This window comes from Bombina bombina, chromosome 1 (genome assembly GCF_027579735.1).
Source record: "Bombina bombina isolate aBomBom1 chromosome 1, aBomBom1.pri, whole genome shotgun sequence".
NCBI lineage: Eukaryota > Metazoa > Chordata > Amphibia > Anura > Bombinatoridae > Bombina > Bombina bombina.
The window spans coordinates 141,175,342-141,196,867 of NC_069499.1; the positions used below are offsets into that span (position 1 = coordinate 141,175,342).

The 21,526-nt window shown below is 41.5% G+C and overlaps 1 protein-coding gene across 3 annotated transcripts in view; it reads right to left on the reverse strand.

The window, feature by feature from the left end:
• MAP4K5 (mitogen-activated protein kinase kinase kinase kinase 5) overlaps nucleotides 1-21,526 on the reverse strand; it is a 498,289-nt gene that overhangs the window by 33,162 nt on the left and 443,601 nt on the right. For all 3 annotated transcript variants that reach the window (XM_053697647.1, XM_053697646.1, XM_053697645.1), the window contains exon 28: nucleotides 9,850-9,942. In XM_053697647.1, the coding sequence (XP_053553622.1) occupies nucleotides 9,850-9,942 (93 nt within the window). The remainder of the gene's footprint in view (nucleotides 1-9,849; nucleotides 9,943-21,526) is intronic.

Sequence of the window (21,526 nt, forward strand, 5' to 3'; positions counted from 1 at the left end):
GCAGAGAAAGGAGAAACCATAGGGTGCAGTGGTGACTGTAGTTTAAAGTTAAAAAATACCTGCCTTAAAATGACAGGGCGGGCCGTGGACTGGATACACCACAAGAAAAATAAATTTATCAGGTAAGCATAAATTATGTTTTCTCTTGTAAGGTGTATCCAGTCCACAGATCATCCATTACTTGTGGGATACCAATACCAAAGCTAAAGTACACGGATGAAGGGAGGGACAAGGCAGGTACTTAAACGGAAGGTACCACTGCCTGTAAAACCTTTCTCCCAAAAATAGCCTCCGAAGAAGCAAAAGTATCAAATTTATAGAATTTTGAAAAGGTATGAAGCGAAGACCAAGTCGCCGCCTTGCAAATCTGTTCAACAGAAGCCTCATTTTTAAAGGCCCATGTGGAAGCCACAGCTCTAGTAGAATGAGCTGTAATCCTTTCAGGAGGCTGCTGGCCAGCAGTCTCATAAGCTAAGCGGATTATGCTTCTTAGCCAAAACGAAAGAAAGGTTGCCGAAGCCTTTTGGCCTCTCCTCTGTCCAGAGTAGACAACAAACAAAGCAGATGTTTGACGAAAATCTTTAGTAGCTTGTAAATAATACTTTAAAGCACGAACCACGTCAAGATTGTGTAATAGACGTTCCTTCTTTGAAGAAGGATTAGGACACAATGATGGAACAACAATCTCCTGATTGATATTCTTATTAGATACCACCTTAGGTAAAAACCCAGGTTTGGTACGCAGAACTACCTTATCTGCATGGAAGATCAGATAAGGAGAATCACATTGTAAGGCAGATAACTCGGAAACTCTACGAGCCGAGGAAATAGCTACCAAAAAAAGAACTTTCCAAGATAAAAGTTTAATATCTATGGAATGAAGAGGTTCAAACGGAACCCCTTGAAGAACCTTCAGAACCAAATTTAAGCTCCATGGTGGAGCAACAGGTTTAAATACAGGCTTGATTCTAACTAAAGCCTGACAAAATGCCTGAACGTCTGGAACATCCGCCAGACGCTTGTGCAAAAGAATAGACAGAGCAGAAATCTGTCCCTTTAAGGAACTAGCTGACAATCCTTTTTCCAATCCTTCTTGGAGAAAAGATAATATCTTGGGAATCCTGACCTTACTCCATGAGTAACCCTTGGATTCACACCAATAAAGATATTTACGCCATATCTTGTGATAGATTTTCCTGGTGACAGGCTTTCGTGTCTGAATTAAGGTATCAATGACTGACTCGGAGAAGCCACGCTTTGATAAAATCAAGCGTTCAATCTCCAGGCAATCAGTCTCAGAGAAAGTAGATTTGGATGGTTGAAAGGACCTTGAAGTAGAAGGTCCTGTCTCAGCGGCAGAGTCCATGGTGGAAAGGATGACATGTCCACCAGATCTGCATACCAAGTCCTGCGTGGCCACGCAGGCGCTATCAAGATCACCGATGCTCTCTCCTGCTTGATTTTGGCAATCAGAGGGGGGAAACACATAAGCCATGTTGAAAGACCAAGGTGCTGCTAGAGCATCTATCAGCGTCGCCTTGGGATCCCTGGACCTGGATCCGTAACAAGGAAGTTTGGCGTTCTGGCGAGACGCCATGAGATCCAGTTCTGGTTTGCCCCAACGATGAATCAATTGTGCAAACACCTCCGGATGGAGTTCCCACTCCCCCGGATGAAAAGTCTGACGACTTATAAAATCCGCCTCCCAGTTCTCTACACCTGGGATATGGATAGCTGATAGATTGCAAGAGTGAATCTCTGCCCATCGAATTATCTTTGAGACTTCTAACATCGCTAGGGAACTCCTTGTTCCCCCTTGATGGTTGATGTAAGCCACAGTCGTGATGTTGTCCGACTGAAATCTGATGAACCTCATTGTCGCTAGCTGAGGCCAAGCCTGAAGAGCATTGAATATTGCTCTCAGTTCCAGAATGTTTATTGGCAGGAGTGTCTCCTCCTGAGTCCACGATCCCTGAGCCTTCAGGGAGTTCCAGACTGCCCCCCAGCCTAGAAGGCTGGCATCTGTCGTTACAATCGTCCAATCTGGCCTGTGAAAGGTCATACCTTTGGATAGATGGACCCGAGATAGCCACCAGAGAAGAGAATCCCTGGTCTCTTGATCCAGATTTAGTAGAGGGGACAAATCTGTGTAATCCCCTTTCCACTGACTGAGCATGCATAGTTGCAGCGGTCTGAGATGTAGGCGTGCAAACGGCACTATGTCCATTGCCGCTACCATTAAGCCGATTACTTCCATACACTGAGCCACCGAAGGGCGAGAAATGGAATGAAGAACACGGCAGTAATTTAGAAGTTTTGATAACCTGGATTCTGTCAGATAAATCCTCATTTCTACAGAATCTATTAGAGTTCCCAGAAAGGAGACTCTTGTGAGAGGGGATAGAGAACTCTTTTCTTCATTCACCTTCCACCCATGCGACCTCAGAAATGCCAGAACTATGTCCGTATGAGACTTGGCAATTTTGAAATTTGACGCCTGTATCAGGATATCGTCTAAATAAGGGGCCACTGCTATGCCCCGCGGTCTTAGGACCGCCAGAAGTGACCCCAGAACCTTTGTAAAGATTCTTGGGGCTGTAGCTAATCCAAAGGGAAGAGCTACAAACTGGTAATGCCTGTCTAGAAAGGCAAACCTGAGAAACCGATGATGATCTTTGTGTATCGAAATGTGAAGATAAGCATCCTTTAAATCCACTGTAGTCATATATTGACCCTCCTGGATCATAGGTAGGATGGTACGAATAGTGTCCATCTTGAATGATGGAACTCTGAGGAATTTGTTTAAGATCTTGAGATCTAAAATTGGTCTGAAGGTTCCCTCTTTTTTGGGAACCACAAACAGATTTGAGTAAAATCCCTGTCCCTCCTTTGGAACTGGATGGATCACTCCCATAACTAGGTCTTGAACACAATGTAAGAATGCCTCTCTCTTTATCTGGTTTGCAGATAATTGTGAAAGGTGAAATCTCCCTTTTGGAGGGGAAGCTTTGAAGTCCAGAAGATATCCCTGGGATATAATTTCCAACGCCCAGGGATCCTGGACATCTCTTGCCCAAGCCTGGGCGAAGAGTGAAAGTCTGCCCCCTACTAGATCCGTTACCGGATAGGGGGCCACTCCTTCATGCTGTCTTAGAGGCAGCAGCAGGTTTCTTGGCCTGCTTGCCTTTGTTCCAGGTCTGGTTAGGTTTCCAGACCGACTTGGACTGAGCAAAAGTTCCCTCTTGTTTTGTATTAGAGGAAGTTGATGCCGCACTCGCCTTGAAGTTTCGAAAGGCACAAAAATTAGACTGTTTGGCCCTTGACTTGGACCTATCCTGAGGAAGGGCATGACATTTTCCTCCAGTGATATCAGAAATGATCTCCTTCAAACCAGGCCCAAATAGGGTTTGCCCCTTGAAGGGAATGTTAAGCAGCTTAGACTTTGAAGTAACGTCAGCTGACCATGATTTAAGCCATAGCGCCCTGCGCGCCTGAATAGCAAAACCATAATTCTTAGCCGTTAGTTTAGTCAAATGAACAATGGCATCAGAAACAAAAGAATTGGCTAGCTTAAGTGCTCTAAGCTTGTTAAGTATGTCATCCAATGGGGTCTCTACCTGTAAAGCCTCTTCCAGAGACTCAAACCAGAAAGCCGCAGCAGCAGTGACAGGGGCAATGCATGCAAGGGGCTGTAGAATAAAACCTTGTTGAATAAACATTTTCTTAAGGTAACCCTCTAACTTTTTATCCATTGGATCTGAGAAAGCACAACTGTCCTCGACAGGGATAGTAGTACGCTTAGCTAGGGTAGAAACTGCTCCCTCCACCTTAGGGACTGTCTGCCATAAGTCCTGTGTGGTGGCATCTATCGGAAACATTTTCTTAAAAATAGGAGGGGGAGAGAACGGCACACCTGGTCTATCCCATTCCTTAGAAATAATTTCTGTAAACCTTTTAGGTATTGGAAAAACATCAGTGCACACCGGCACTGCATAGTATTTATCCAGTCTACACAATTTCTCTGGCACTGCAATTGTATCACAGTCATTCAGAGCAGCTAAAACCTCCCTGAGCAATACACGGAGGTGTTCAAGCTTAAATTTAAATGTAGACATATCAGAATCAGGTTGAATCCTCTTCCCTGAGTCAGAAACATCACCCACAGAAAGAAGCTCTCCTTCCTCAGCTTCTGTATATTGTGAGGGAGTATCAGACATAGCTCTTAAAGCGTCAGTATGCTCTGTATTTCTTCTAACTCCAGAGCTGTATCGCTTTCCTCTAAACCCAGGTAGTCTGGATAATACCGCTGACAGTGTATTATCCATGACCGCCGCCATGTCTTGTAAAGTAAACGCTATGGGAGCACTGGGTGTACTTGGCGCCATTAGAGCGTGAGTCCCATGAGCGGGAGTCAAAGGGTCTGAAACGTGGGGCGAGTTAGTCGGCATAACTTCCCCCTCGTCAGATTCCTCTGGTGATAAATTTTTTAAAGACAGAATATGATCTTTATTGCTTAAAGTGAAATCAGTACATTTGGTACACATTCGAAGAGGGGGTTCCACCATGGCTTCTAAACATAATGAACAAGGAGTTTCCTCTGTGTCAGACATGTTTAAACAGACTAGCAATGAGACCAGCAAGCTTGGAAAACACTTTAAATCAAGTTAACAAGCAAAAAATAAAAACGGTACTGTACCTTTAAGAGAAACAAATTGTCAGAATTTGAAAAACAGTGAAAAAAGGCAGTAAATCAAACGACATTTTTACAGTGTGTATAATAAGCTAACAGAGCATTGCACCCACTTGCAAATGGATGATTAACCCCTTAGTTCAAAAAACGGATAAAAAAAAACGATAGACGTTTTTTAACAGTCACAACAAACTGCCCCAGCTCTGCTGGGGCCCTACCTTCCCCAACAAACAATTTAGGAAAGCCTAAGAGCCCTTCAGAGAGGTCCTACAGCATTCAGGGGACTCCTGGAGGAAGCTGTGAAAGTAACTGTGCAATAAAGAGCTAAAATAGGCCCCTCCCACTCATGTTAAAACAGTGGAAGGCCTCAGGAAACTGTTTCTAGGCAAATTTAAGCCAGCCATGTGGAAAAAACTAGGCCCCAATAAAGTTTTATCACCAAAGCATATATAAAAACGTTAAAACATGCCAGCCAACGTTTTATATTGCAAATTAATAAGAGTATTACCTCTAAAAGTAAGCATGATACCAGTCGCTATTAAATCACTGTATTCAGGCTTACCTTACATAAATCTGGTATCAGCAGCATTTTCTAGCATTTACATCTCTAGAAATTTTTTTTAACTGCACATACCTCATAGCAGGATAACCTGCACGCCATTCCCCAGCTGAAGTTACCTTTCTCTTCAGTTATGTGTGAGAACAGCAATGGATCTTAGTTACAACCTGCTAAGATCATAGAAATCACAGGCAGATTCTTCTTCTATTTTCTGCCTGGGACAAAATAGTACAACTCCGGTACCATTTAAAAATAACAAACTTTTGATTGAAGAAAAAAACAACTACATTTCACCACTTCTCTCTTACTATCTCCATGCTTGTTGAGAGTTGTAAGAGAATGACTGGATATCGCAGTTAGGGGAGGAGCTATATAGCAGCTCTGCTGTGGGTGATCCTCTTGCAACTTCCTGTTGGGAAGGAGAATATCCCACAAGTAATGGATGATCTGTGGACTGGATACACCTTACAAGAGAAATAAATATACAGGCTTGATACCAACCAAAGCCTGAACAAAACAGTGAATATGAGGAAGTTTAAACAAGCTTTTGTCAAAATAAAACAGAAAGACAGATTTGTCCCTGCAAAAAGTTTGCAGACAAACTTATCCAAACCATCCTGAAAATCTGTAAAATCCCAGGAATTCTAAAAGAATGCCAAGAGAATTTATGAGAAGAACACTATAAAATATAGGTTTTCCAAACCTAATAATACATGTTCCTTGAAACAGACTTATAAGCCTGCAATATAGCAATAAAAACTGAGTAAGAGAAACCTCTATGACTCAACACTAATCAATTTCCATACCCCCAAATTAGTCATTTGAGATCCCAATGGAAAAATAGCCCCTAGAACAAGAGGGCTGGCCAAAGAGAAAGTGGCCAAGGATGGCAACTTGGACATCTGAACAAGATCCACATACCAAACCTGTAAGGTCATGCTGATGCTATCAGAAACACATGACACTGTTCCAATAAGATCTTGGACATCACCTTTGGAAGAAAAAAAACATTGGCAGAAAGATGTAGACAGTTTGCAAAACCAAGACACTGCTAATGCATCCACCATCTCCACCTGAGGAACCCAGAACCTGAAAAGGTACCTGGGAAATTGAGATAATCCACCTCCCAAATGTCTAAAATCGTAGAAAATAGACAGGAGGTGAAATCCCTCTAAGAACGTATTCAAGATACTTCTTAATTGTTAAGGAACTACGAGTCCCTATTATTATATAGGTCATTATTACTATTCTCATATTAAGAATTTATGATTTAAAATATAATGATTATTTACACAAATAAAAGTTGGGAATTCTTTTGGCACTCATACTATATACAACATGAGACTTATCTATTAATCAATCACAATAACACTGGATAATCTATATCCAATTTTTCCTAATATGAATTATTAAACTTTATAGTTTATGTAGTGCCATTCAAAGTAAATTCCAGCAAGCAAGATCATTAACCCCACTATCTTCATATTCATCTTTATTCTTATTTTATGTTTATATGAGATAAACAATTTGAAAAATTATGGCATAATCATAATCTAAGGTATATTCAACTCAATTACACTAATGCTCAGTATTCTATACCTCATTTGATCTTAGATATGGATTATCTCACTGCAAAATACGATCTTGCATATCATTCATTGGCTCTAACGGATGTCTATCATGTACACTATAATCACAATTCCATAACCAATTGTAATGCTGTATAGGTGGGACTTCCGGTTCACAGGATATATAATCCCTCAGATCCGGCGGCTCGCTAACTTTGATAAAGCCCTATCGGGCGAAACGCGTCAGGGGAGAGTTGTGACATGTTCACACTCTATCTTCATGTTATTTTAATAGCCCGGTTGTACATAAGATGTACGTTACTCCTAAACACACACCTAGAATTAATATGTGAATGGTCTGGGTTGTGCCAGACTTAGCTTAGCTGACATACCTGATCCAATTATTTATTCTCATTTCAGCCGGGCAAATTAGCTTACAATTATGTACTAATATTCATTAGCCACTACCGGTGTTTGAAATCTATTTCTCTAGAAAGTATGAATGTTCTGTGAACTGTGTTTGAAGGGAGACTATGTGCTTGATACTTACTATATAGCAAATTAAGCCAAACCTGTTACATTGTTTCCACCTGAAACTTAAACGCATGTCCGGTCTGATCGTACATTCAATTTAATATACTTACCGTCTGGGTTGTGCCAGACTTTACTCAGCCTGAACTTGAGTGCATGCTTTTTGTGATCATATATTGTAGTTAATACACTGTGGATTGGGGTTATGCAAGACTCACTTTACAATTACGAGTTACTATAGGAAATCAATTTGCCTATATTGCATGAATGTTCTATGAACTGTGACCAAATGGAGACTATATGCTTGATACTTTTTATACAGTAATTTAAACTGAATACGTTACACTGTTCCCATTTGGAGCATTAGCGCATGCTCTGTTTGATCGCATAACAAACTTAATATATTCCGGTCTGGGCTGTGCCGGACTTCACTTAGCCTGAATTTGAGTGCATGCCTTGTGTGACTAGGCGTTATTATTAACATAATATTATTAACTAACCCTAACCCTAAAATACGCAGTAAATATATGTTTTCATTGTTACGCTGTTAAAGGCACTTGAATTCTGTGGTTATTTTACCTAACTTCAAACTAATGTTCTACTATCCAATTTTAGCATTAATCGTTATTTGGATTAATTAACCCTTTATTTGAGGGACATTTATATTTATTCTTCCATAACTGTAATCTCGGCTTTTATATAGCCACTCTGTTTCCAGACAGTTTCCTGTGCACAGTTATCAGGGGGTAACCTACTGTATTATAGATACTTTCTATATATTATCAACTATAACTTATATTTGAATTAACCTTTTCCTTTAAGGACTAACTTTTATACACATCCATAGAACTTTCATAGGCAGGTTTCTGTTTAGCAATTTGTCTCCAGACTGATTTGAACACACATCCAGTTGCTATAGAGTTAATATATACCCCATGAGTGCTAGCTCCTAACCACATACAATTCATTTATTTATTTTGGACTATATATTGGGTTTGGACCGATTAACACTGTATTAACTATTATATACTTACTCCTTGAGGAACTCAAGTAGAATCACTGACGCTATTTATACATACAAGTGGAGCTGCAACAACTAATCGTCATAATAGATTATGAAAATAGTTGTCAACTACTCAAGTACATGAACTAAATATGTAAAAAACAGTAAATGTTATTGTACATGTAGAAACATTGCTAGCATAAAACATGATAAATAAATGCCACATAATTGAGCTGAAGAAATAACAGCTTAAAAAATAAAAAGAACACACGTAGCTTTGCAGAATTGTGTTCCAGGGCATCAGAGTCAGGATCAGAATGAGACATCTCGCAAAAAAACAGAAAAAGAAAAACAACATTAGGCAAAACATTCAATTTACACAATGTAACAGTTTCAGTAGAGAAAAACAAAAGCAGGCATAAGCTTTCAATGTTTATGAAAACAGTGAGCAATAGAGGGAGAGGAGTAAAATAACTAAAATTTGGCGTCAAGACTGACGCATTACGCAAAAAGAAGCTAAAATTTTTTTGGCACAAATCTAACACCAGGAAATGACAACTCGCGTCATAACAAACACAATTTTAGCATCAACAAAGACGCAGGAAATCACGAAATGTGCGCCCTCAAAGGCGCAACTTCGCACCAAATTTTTTTCCGCCAAGAATGACGCAATAAAAAACAGCATTTTGCGCCCTCTCGAGCCTAGATTTGCCAGCGAAAAAATTAAAGTCAAATTAGAAAAAGACTGAACCCCAGGTAAACATGATTCCTATACTGAAACTGTTTAGATTGCAAAGGGAAATACACATAGACCTGAGAGTGTCTTAAATAATGATACATACTTATGGAAACACCCATCCGCATATAGCAGATAGCCAAACCAGTACTGAAAACTATCAGCAGAGGTAATGGTAAATAAGAGTATATCGTCAATCTGAAAAGGTAGGTAGGAGATGAATCCCTACGACCGATAACAGAGAACCCTTGAAAAGATTTCCCGCAAGGAAAACCATAAATTCAATAGGCGATACTCTCTTCACATCCCTCTGACAAACACTGTACTCTGAGAGGAATTGGGCTTCAGAATGCTTAGAAGCGCTTATCACAGAAAAATCATAAAAAACAAGCACAAACTTACTTCACCACCTCCATAGGAGGCAAAGTTTGTAACAACGGAATTGTGGGTGTGGTGAGGGGTGTATGTATACGCATTTTGAGGTTTGGGAAACTTTGCCCCCTCCTGGTAGGAATGTATATCCCATACGTCACTAGCTCATGGACTCTTGCCAATTACAGATGCATTCTTTAATAGCTGCACATTTGAAAATCTGTTTGACAACTTATTTTCTCAATATTCACTATTACTCCACTTATAAAATGACAGCTGTTAATATGTGACACAAACATCTGAAAATCTGATCCAGTTATGTTCAGAAACTGTAAACAGAAATCTAGTGTAACTTTAGATCACGTAGACCTATAGGTGTTGACAACTTACCAACAGATTCAATCTGGAAGTTAAAGCTCAGCTCTGATGCTAATTTTCTACTTGATTTCAGTTTTCCTTGTAAGTTTACTATTTTCACATAGTCTAAAAAAAAAAAAGAACAAACGATTTTGAAAACTTAAAGACTACTAAGTCAACATAATATAGGATCAGTTCTATACAGCAATGTTCTAAAATAATGTGCATAGGGATGCAAACTCCAGTTATCTCCTTAGATGATAGACAGCCACAATACATTGTGCATTAAATGGATGGAAAGGTCAAAATTAATTTTTTCATGATTCAGATAGCGCATGTCATTTTAAGCCATGTTTAAAACTGCTTAACAAAGTTACTTTGTTCTCTTGTTATACCTTTGTTAAAAAATATAAATTATGCTTACTAGATAATTTCACAGCTGCATTCATTACTTTTGGGAATTCAGAACCTGCCCACCAGGAGGAGGCAAAGACACCCCAGCCAAAATCTTAAATACCTCCCCCACTTCCCTTATCCCCCAGTCATTCTGCCAGGGGGAACAAGGAACAGTAGGAGAAATATCAGGGTGAAAAAAGGTGCGAGAAGAACACAAAAATACAGCCGCCTCATAGAGATAAAAACACGGGCGGGAGCTGTGGACTCTTCCCTTCAGAAGAAAAGGGAAATTTATGCTTACCTGATAAATTGATTTCTTCTACGATACGACGAGTCCACGGATTTCATCCTTACTTGTGGGATATTATCCTCCTGCTAACAGGAAGTGGCAAAGAGTACCACAGCAGAGCTGTATATATAGCTCCTCCCTTCATTCGACCGAAGGTTATAGGAAGAGAAAGGAAAAGCTAAAAGGTGCAGAGGTGACTGAAGTTGAAAATAATAAAAAATATAATCTGTCTTAAATTGACAGGGAGGGCCGTGGACTCGTCGTATCGTAGAAGAAATCAATTTATCAGGTAAGCATAAATTTCCTTTTCTTCTACAAGATACGACGAGCCCACGGATTTCATCCTTACTTGTGGGATACAATACCAAAGCAACAGGACACGGATGAAAGGGAGGGACAAGACAGAGACCTAAACGGAAGGCACCACTGCTTGAAGAACTTTTCTCCCAAAAACAGCCTCAGAAGAAGCAAAAGTATCAAATTTGTAAAATTTGGAAAAAGTATGAAGAGACGACCAAGTCGCAGCCTTACAAATCTGTTCAACAGATGCATCGTTTTTAAAAGCCCATGTGGAAGCCACAGCCCTAGTAGAATGAGCCGTAATTCTTTCAGGAGGCTGCTGTCCAACAGTCTCATATGCCAGGCGGATGAGAGGTAACCGTAGCTTTCTGACCCCTACGCTTTCCAGAATAAACAATGAAAAATGAAGATGATTGACGGAAATCCTTAGTTGCCTGTAAATAAAACTTTAAGGCACGGACCACGTCCAAGTTATGTAACAGACGCTCCTTCTTAGAAGAAGGATAAGGACACAATGAAGGAACAATAATTTCCTGATTAATATTCTTATTCGAAACAACCTTAGGAAGAAAACCAGGTTCGGTACGTAAAACCACCATATCAGAATGAAATATGAGATAAGGCGAATCACACTGTAATGCTGAAAGCTCAGAAACTCTTCGAGCAGAAGAAATAGCAACTAAAAACAGAACTTTCCAAGATAATAATTTTATATCTATGGAATGCAAAGGTTCAAACGGAACCACTTGAAGAACTCGAAGAACTAAATTCAAACTCCAGGGAGGAGTAATTGGTCTAAAAACAGGCTTAATTCTGGTTAGAGCCTGACAAAAAGACTGAACATCTGGCACATCTGCCAAACGTTTGTGAAACAAAATTGACAACGCAGAAATTTGTCCCTTTAGGGAACTAGCAGATAGGCCTTTCTCCAATCCTTCTTGGAGAAAAGACAGAATCCTAGGAATCCTAACTTTACTCCATGAGTAGCCCTTGGATTCACACCAATAAAGATATTTACGCCATATCTTATGATAGATTCTTCTAGTGACAGGTTTTCTAGCCTGTATCAAAGTACTGATAACTGAATCAGAGAATCCTCGCTTTGATAAAATCAAGCGTTCAATCTCCACGCAGTCAGCTGCAAAGAAATTAGATTTGGATGTTGGAAAGGACCTTGAATGAGAAGGTCCTGTCTCAAAGGACGTTTCCACAGAGGCAGAGAGGACATGTCCACTAGATCCGCATACCAAGTCCTGCATGGCCACGCAGGCGCTATCAGGATCACTAAAGCTCTCTCCTGTTTGATCCGAGCAAATCACGCGTGCGAGGAGAGGAAACAGTGGAAACACATAAGCTAGGCTGAACGACCAAGGCACTGCCAAGGCATCTATCAGTTCGGCCTGGGGATCCCTCGACCTGGATCCGTATCTTGGAAGATTGGCATTCTGTCGAGATGCCATCAGATCCAATTCCGGTTTGCCCCATCGAAGAATCAATGAGGCAAGTATCTCCGGGTGGAGTTCCCACTCCCCCGGATGAAAAGTCTGTCGGCTTAGAAAATCCGCTTCCCAGTTCTCTACTCCTGGGATGTAGATTGCTGACAGATGACAAGAGTGGGCCTCTGCCCAATGGATTATCTTGGATACTTCTCTCCTCGCTAAGGAACTCCTTGTTCCCCCTTGATGATTGATATAAGCCACAGTCGTGATGTTGTCCGACTGGAATCTGATGAATTTGGCCGAAGCCAACTGAGGCCACGCCTGAAGCGCATTGAATATTGCCCTCAGTTCCAGAATATTGATTGGAAGTAGAGACTCCACCCGAGTCTAAAGACCCTGACCCTGAGCCTTCAGGGAATTCCAGACTGCGCCCCAGCCCAGATGATCCAGTGACAACCAACAAAGAAGAGAGTCTCTGGTCTCTTGATCCAGATTTATCTGAGGAGATAAATTCGCATAGTCCCCATTCCACTGTCCGAGCATGCACAGCTGCAGTGGTCTGAGATGAAAGTGAGCAAACGGAACGATGTCCATTGCCGCTACCATTAATCCAGTTACCTCCATACACTGAGCCACTGATGGCCGAGGAATGGACTGAAGTGCTCGGCAAGTATTTAGAATCTTTGATTTTCTGACCTCTGTCAGAAATATTTTCATCGCTACCGAGTCTATCAGAGTTCCCAAGAAAGGAACCCTTGTCTGTGGGACAAGTGAACTTTTCTCTATGTTCACCCTCCAACCGTGAGTTCTCAGAAAAGACAACACTGTGTCCGTGTGAGATTTTGTCAAATGATATGTTGACGCCTGGATCAGAATATCATCCAGATAAGGCGCCACTGCAATGCCTCGCGGTCTGAGAACCGCGAAGAGAGACCCTAGAATCTTTGTGAAGATTCTGGGTGCTGTGGCCAACCCGAAGGGAAGAGCCACGAACTGATAATGTTTGTCCAAGAAGGCAAACCTTAGAAACTGATGATGATCCTTGTGGATAGGAATATGAAGGTAAGCATCCTTCAAGTCCACGGTAGTCATATATTGACCCTCCTGGATAATTGGTAAAATTGTTCGTATAGTCTCCATCTTGAATGATGGAACTCTGAAAAACTTGTTTAGACACTTGAGGTCTAAGATGGGTCTGAAAGTTCACTCTTTTTTGGGAACCACAAATAGATTTGAGAAGAACCCCTGTCCCTGTTCCAATTGTGGAACTGGACAAATTACTCCCATGGTAAAAAGGTCTTTTACACAGCGTAAGAACGCCTCTCTTTTTATCTGGTTTGCAGATAATCTTGAAAGATGAAATCTCCCTCTTGGGAGAAAGTCCTTGAATTCCAATTGATAACCGTGGGTCAATATTTCTAGTGCCCAGGGGTCCTGAACATCTCTTGCCCAAGCCTGGGCAAAGAAAGAGAGTCTGCCCCCTACAAGATCCGGTCCCGGATCGGGGGCCGCCCCTTCATGCTGTCTTAGTAGCAGCAGCGGGCTTCTTGAATTGTTAAACTTTATTCCAGTTCTGGTTGGGTCTCCAGACTGACTTAGATTGGGAAAAATTCCATTCCTGCTTTGTGGAAGAAGGGGAAGCTGAGGGTCCTCCTTTAAAGTTCAGAAAGGAACGAAAATTATTTTGTTTACCCCTCATCTTAACAGACTTATCCTGAGGTAGGGCATGGCCTTTACCTCCTGTAATATTAGAAATTATCTCCTTCAATTCAGGCCCAAAAGGGGTCTTACCTTTAAAAGGAATAGCTAAAAGCTTAGTTTTTGATGAGACATCAGCAAACCAAGATTTGAGCCACAACGCTCTATGTGCTAGGATAGCAAATCCTGCATTCTTTTCCGCTAATTTAGCAATTTGAAAAGCGGCATCAGTAATAAAAGAATTCTAAAATGTCATCTAATGGGGTCTCAACCTTAAGAGACAATTCTAGAGCTTCAAACCAAAAAGCTGCTGCAGTAGTTACTGGAACAATGCAATGCAATGTTGATTGGTAATCTCGCCTCCTGAGATTCCCAAACCCCTTGTGCTGTCAGAGACCCCCATACAGCTCCCCAACCTGTCAGACTTGCATCTGTTGAGATCACAGTCCAGGTCGGAAGAACAAAAGAAGCCCCCTGAACTAAACGATGGTGGTCTGTCCACCACGTCAGAGAGTGTCGTACAATCGGTTTTAAAGATATTAATTGTGATATCTTTGAATAATCCCTGCACCACTAGTTCAGCATACAGAGCTGAAGAGGTCGCATGTGAAAACGAGCAAAGGGGATCGCGTCTGATGCAGCAGTCATAAGACCTAGAATTTCCATGCATAAGGCTACCGAAGGGAATGATTGAGACAGAAGGTTTCGACAAGCTGAAACCAATTTCAGACGTCTCTTGTCCGTCAGCGACAGAGTCATGGACACTGAATCTATCTGGAAACCTAAAAAGGTTACCCTTGTCTGAGGAATCAACAAACTCTTTGGTAAATTGATCCTCTAACCATGTTCTCGAAGAAACGATACAAGTCGATTCGTATGAGATTCTGCTAAATGTGAAGACTGAGCAAGTACCAAGATATCGTCCAAATAAGGAAATACCACAATACCCTGTTCTCTGATTACAGATAGAAGGGCACCGAGAACCTTTGTAAAAATCCTTGGAGCTGTTGCTAGGCCAAACGGCAGAGCCACAAACTGGTAATGCTTGTCTAGAAAAGAGAATCTCAGAAACTGATAGTGATCTGGATGAATCAGAATATGCAGATATGCATCTTGTAAATCTATTGTGGACATATAATGCCCTTGCTGAACAAAAGGCAGAATAGTCTTTATAGTTACCATTTTGAATGTTGGTATCCTTACATAACGATTCAATATTTTTAAATCCAGAACTGGTCTGAAGGAATTCTCCTTCTTTGGTACAATGAAGAGATTTGAGTAAAACCCCAGCCCCTGTTCCAAAACTGGAACTGGCACAATTACTCCAGCCAACTCTAGATCTGAAACACATCTCAGAAATGCTTGAGCCTTCACTGGATTTATTGGGACACGGAAAAGAAAAAATCTTCTTGCAGGAGGCCTTATCTTGAAGCCTATTCTGTACCCTTGAGAAACAATATTCTGAATCCAAAGATTGTGAATCGAATTGATCCAAATTTCTTTGAAAAATCGTAATCTGCCCCCTACCAACTGGGCTGGAATGAGGGCCGCACCTTCATGTGGACTTGGGAGCTGACTTTGGCTTTCTAAAAGGCTTGGATTTATTCCAGACTGGAGATGGTTTCCAAACTGATACCGCTCCTGTAGGGGAAGGATCAGGTTTTTGTTCCTTATTGTGACGAAAGGAACGAAAACAATTAGCAGACCTAAATTTACCTTTACATTTTTTATCCTGTGGTAAAAAAGTTCCTTTCCCCCCAGTAACAGTTGAAATAATAGAATCCAACTGTGAACCAAACAATTTATTACCCTGGAAAGAAAGGGAAAGCAAAGTTGACTTAGAAGACATATCAGCAATCCAAGTTTTAAGCCATAAAGCTCTTCTAGCTAAAATAGCTAAAGACATATACCTGGCATCAACCCTAATGATATCAAAGATGGCATCACAAATAAAGTTATTAGCATGTTGAAGAAGATTAACAATGCTTCCAACCAGAAAGTTGAGGCTGCAGCAACATCCGCCAAAGATATAGCAGGTCTAAGAAGATTACCTGAACATAAGTAAGCTTTTCTTAGAAAGGATTCAATTTTCCTATCTAAAGGATCCTTAAAGGAAGTACTATCTGCCGTAGGAATAGTAGTACGTTTAGCAAGAGTAGAGATAGCCCCATCAACCTTAGGGATTTTGTCCCAAAACTCTAATCTGTCAGATGGCACAGGATATAATTGCTTAAACCGTTTAGAAGGAGTAAATGAATTACCCAAATTATTCCATTCCCTGGAAATTACTTCAGAAATAGCATCAGGGACGGGAAAAACCTCCGGAATAACTACAGGAGGTTTAAAAACCGTATTCAAACGTTTAGATTTAGTATCAAGAGGACCAGATTCCTCTATTTCTAATGCAATTAAAACTTCTTTAAGTAAAGAACGAATAAATTCCATTTTGAATAAATATGAAGATTTATCAGTATCAACCTTTGAAACAGAATCCTCTGAACCAGAAAAATCATTATCAGCAACAGAATCAGAATGATGGTGTTCATTTAAAAACTCATCTGAAAAATGAGAAGTTTTAAAAGACCTTTTACGTTTACTGGATGGAATAACAGACATAGTCTTCTTAATAGATTTAGAAACAAAATCTCTTATGTTAACAGGAACACCCTGAATATTAGATGTTGATGGAACAGCAACAGGTAATTGAACATTACTAAATGAAATATTATCTGTATTAACAAGTTTGTCATGACATTCATTACAAACAACAGCCGGAGGAACAGTTACCACAAGTTTACAACAAATACACTTAACTTTGGTAGATCCAGCATCAGGCAGCAATTTTCCAGAAGTATCTTCTGATTCAGGGTCAATCTGAGACATCTTGCAATATGTAATAGAAAAAACAACATATAAAGCAAAATTGATCAAATTCCTTAAATGACAGTTTCAGGAATGGGGAAAAAATGCCAATGAACAAGCTTCTAGCAACCAGAAGCAAATAAGCAATGAGACTTAAATAATGTGGAGACAATAATGACGCCCAGATTTTTTGGCGCCAAAAAAGACGCCCACATTTTTTGGCGCCAAAAAAGACACCCACATTATTTGGCGCCTAAATGCTTTAAGCGCCAAAAATGACGCCACATCCGGTGACACCGACATTTTTGGCGTAAAAAATGTCAAAAAAATGACGCAACTTCCGGCGACAAGTAAGACGCGGGAAATGACAAAGAAAATGTTTGCGCCAAAAAAGTCCGCACCAAAAATGACGCAATAAAAAGAAGCCTTTTTTGCCCCCGCGAGCCTAACAGCCCACAGGGAAAAAGTCAAATTTTAAGGTAAGAAAAATTGATTATTCATATGCATGATCCCAAATAATGAAACTGACTGTCTGAAATAAGGAAAGTTGAACATCCTGAATCAAGGCAAATAAATGTTTAAACACATATATTTAGAACTTTATATAAAAGTGTCCAACCATAGCTTAGAGTGTCACAAAAATAAGACTTACTTACCCCAGGACACTCATCTACATTTAGTAGAAAGCCAAACCAGTACTGAAACGAGAATCAGTAGAGGTAATGGTATATATAAGAGTATATCGTCGATCTGAAAAGGGAGGTAAGAGATGAATCTCTACGACCGATAACAGAGAACCTATGAAATAGACCCCGTAGAAGGAGATCATTGAATTCAAATAGGCAATACTCTCTTCACATCCCTCTGACATTCACTGCACACAGAGGAAAACCGGGCTCCAGCCTGCTGCGAAGCGCATATCAACGAAGAATCTACCACAAACTTACTTCACCACCTCCATGGGAGGCAAAGTTTGTAAAAACTGATTTGTGGGTGTGGTGAGGGGTGTATTTATAGGCATTTTGAGGTTTGGGAAACTTTGCCCCTCCTGGTAGGAATGTATATCCCATACGTCACTAGCTCATGGACTCTTGCTAATTACATGAAAGATACCCAAAAAATGGAAATCACCTGAAGTTCCCAACATTGAGGCCTGGAAGACACAGGTTGAGAACCTGCTTGTTCTGGAAAGATATCACTTCCTCAAGTCAAACAATCTAGACAAGCACGAATATATGATGATGAGGTGGACTGCAAATAAAAATAACGAAAAAACACCGTAGAATGCCTGTAGCTGTCCCCGCACTCTGCATAGACACACATTAATATCACATAACACATAAGCCGAAACACTTGTTTAAAATAGATCGCGACAGGGTCGCTGGAGTCCGCGGCACCTGACATGAGGAGTGTCATATATTCAACTTAAATACCATACTCCTTCTTCCCCATCTATCCCCCCTATCCACCAACTCTTCCTTCAATCTCACTTTTATTAAGATGATATCGTAATAAGAAATTTATGAACAACAATTCTTTAAATAACATGTACCTGACTTACCATCTACAATATTTCAATAGTTCTCAATATAGTGACGAAAACGGAAAATGAAGAACTAAAATTAGTGAAAAGACATCAGTAATGAATGCCATCACTGACCCAGCGGTTTTCCACTATAAGGTTAATTTAGACTGAAACATACTTGATAACAAACTCTGAGACTTTGTAAGTTATCCTTTTACTTCTTTGAGACACATTTTGTGAGGGTACCTATTGTAAACCCCAACCTGCATTTAAGATGTCTGTGAAATATATAATTCAATAAAGTTCTTTGGAAAAAAAACAAAAAAAAAAAAAAAAAACTTCTTGATTGAAGAAAATAAAACTAACACCTCGCTTTACCTCTTCCTAGTATAACACAGGCAAAGAGAATGACTGGAGGTGGAGGGGAAGGGTGGAACTATATATATACAGCTCTGCTGTGGTGCTCTTTGCCACTTCCTGTTAGCAGGAGGATAATATCCCACAAGGATGAAATCCGTGGACTCTTCGTATCTTGTAGAAGAAATTAAATTATCAGGTAAGCATAATTTATGTTTTTCTTCTTAAAAGGGAAGAGTCCACAGCTGCATTCATTACTTTTGGGAAAACAATACCCAAGCTAGAGGACACAGAATGCAAAAAACGGGTGGGAACATTTCCCACTTAACCTAGAGAACAACTCATGGTTTTCTTTACAAAAGCAACGCCCAGGGAGACAAACACCCAAAAAAGAAGGATCCATACACAGGGAACATGTCCCCAAAAGGACTCCCCTCATGTCCCTAATCCCATACCCAAAGGTACTCCAGGAAACTCATGAGTCCCCCAAAGCCCCATAAAATATCTAGATCTGGAGGCTAGATAGACGAAGACGGCAGAAACAGTATAAATATCCCAGCAGCTAGAACAGAGCTCTCCCAGAGAAACTCAATTCGCCTGAACAGGAATTCTCAAAGACCAGCCTCCAAAAGGAAGACTGACCCTATTGCTAACTCGAACCTCCTAAAGGCGCTTCAAAGCTTGTTAGCATCCAGACAAAATCAATTAGCCGTAACTGGATACACCATCGCTGAGCAAATCGCTGTAGATGGTTCCAACTGCAAACCTCCAAGGGCTTACAGCCCACTGAATAGCAGCTCCACGGAGCGCCCCCTCCCGGCACCAGAAGAAAGAAGGACATCCAAAGTCTTCCCTCAAATGAGAGGACCAACAGCAGAAAATGGTCAACACTGCATAGTTTAACCGATCCCCAACTTTCCCTCCAGGATAACGGTCTCTGCCCAAAGGCGAATCAAAAGACCGAAGACAAGAGTCCCAGACTACAGGAGAAGAAAGAGGATCAACGAGGAACAAAGTCCCCTGTTAGACCGCTGCTACAAACGGCATGCTACTGTGAGTCAGGAGTAACATTGTGCTTGGGTACCAGATCCCCCTACACGCAGTCGTGGGCAAAAAGGGCACACTTACTAAGGGAAGAAGTCCCCCAAAAACCTCAGCATCCACATATTGGATACACGTAGTAGAAGCCCCCATGGGAGCAAAACATCAGCCTCCTGCTGCAGGAACGGAGGAACCAGACACTAAAGCACAGCTCCCCTCCCAGGAACCTGAAACGCAGGAAGGAAAAAAGCCTCTGCAAGGCAGTGCCAAGTACCCCCAGGACTCCACGAATACTAGGGTAATTCCGAACCCAGAGAACCCAAACCCTACTCTGGAAGAGAAGGGAATGAAAACAACGGAAACCCCCCAACCATAGAGGCAAGACCCCTAGGCCACATTGCAAAGCTAGTTGAAAAACACCTGGAGTCTACAGGAACATCGTAAATGCACCAGAAGACTGGTAGGGACCCGTCAGAAAGACCTAAAGCCTAAGCCACAGTCAGATAGGCATCTCTCACAGAGCCCCAGCCCCTACGAAAGGGGCCCGCGGGACCACAAACATCCAGCGTGAACTGAACCATCCACACCAATCCATGGAGAGACACGGGCCAAAGCCAGGGTCCTCGACAATGGTTGATCTAAAGATCCCATCTCCGAAAGATCCCTAAACTGCAAGGAGGAGCGCACCTCTAAAGTCCGTAGACTTGGCGATCTAGAATAACCTCAAACCCAAGAATCACGAAGGACTCCTGAACAGTCTGAGAATCAGTACCCAGTGCAAATGGATAGCAACAAATCTCGTAGGCAAGCAGCAACACGTGATACACACACAGGCAGGGTAACATCAATACCCGAAGGGAAATGATAACCCAGGGCCCTGCTCGCCATCTCAAAGAATTAACGTAAGGCGCCGCCCACGAAAGCCCTTTAAAATTGAGTATCGAGGAAAAATGGACATCTGCCTGATCCTCGAAGTGCTGCCTTCCGTATCAAACTTGAAACATCTGACAAGCCCCAAGGCTAGCGTAAAATCGAGGACGCAATACACCCGAACGTCAAAGACCGTAGTCCGACCGACAGAGAGCTTGAGGAAGCTAATATACAAGGACAACTACCTTGAGCTGGCAAAAACGCTGGAGCCGTAGCTCCAACAGAAGGCAGGGAACCTCTGCACACCACCTCTCAGAGTAATATAACTCGGAACAGAAAAAGACAAACATGCCCGCTCACCCGACCAGACGATCCCCCGCCACCGCAAGAAGAGCGCAACAGGCTAAAGAGTCAGCGTCCGGAAGAACCTCGAGTGAAAACCCAAACGTTAATCACCCGGCACACTAGACCAAACAGGTTACACACATCTCCCAGCTTCCATTTAATGGAATTAAAGGTTCTAAGTCCCCAGGGACCTGAAGATCCTAGAAGTCGTCTGCAAGAAGGAGATTCATAGCCCAGGCGAGTAGCCCGAACTGACCAACCTTAGATTGGCACGCACAACCCTCCGTCCGGAGACGTTGCATATAAACCACAGTCCTCATACTTCGGTAGGATCCGAGCCTGGAGTCCATAGAATAGGCCAAGAGGCATTCTCAGCACCACAGGTACATGAACCCTTGTAACAGCTGAAAAAGCGCCAGACCAGTACCAGCCTGGTATAAGGACACTTTGAAACTGTTCAAGGTCCAAGAAAAATTTGTCCTGAGGGACCGATGATGAACTAGAAAGAAAATAAAAAAATGTTAATTAGCAACAAGTGCGCAACTCCCGAGGGAATGCCCAGGCGACCACCAGTCGCAAGTCTCGGTT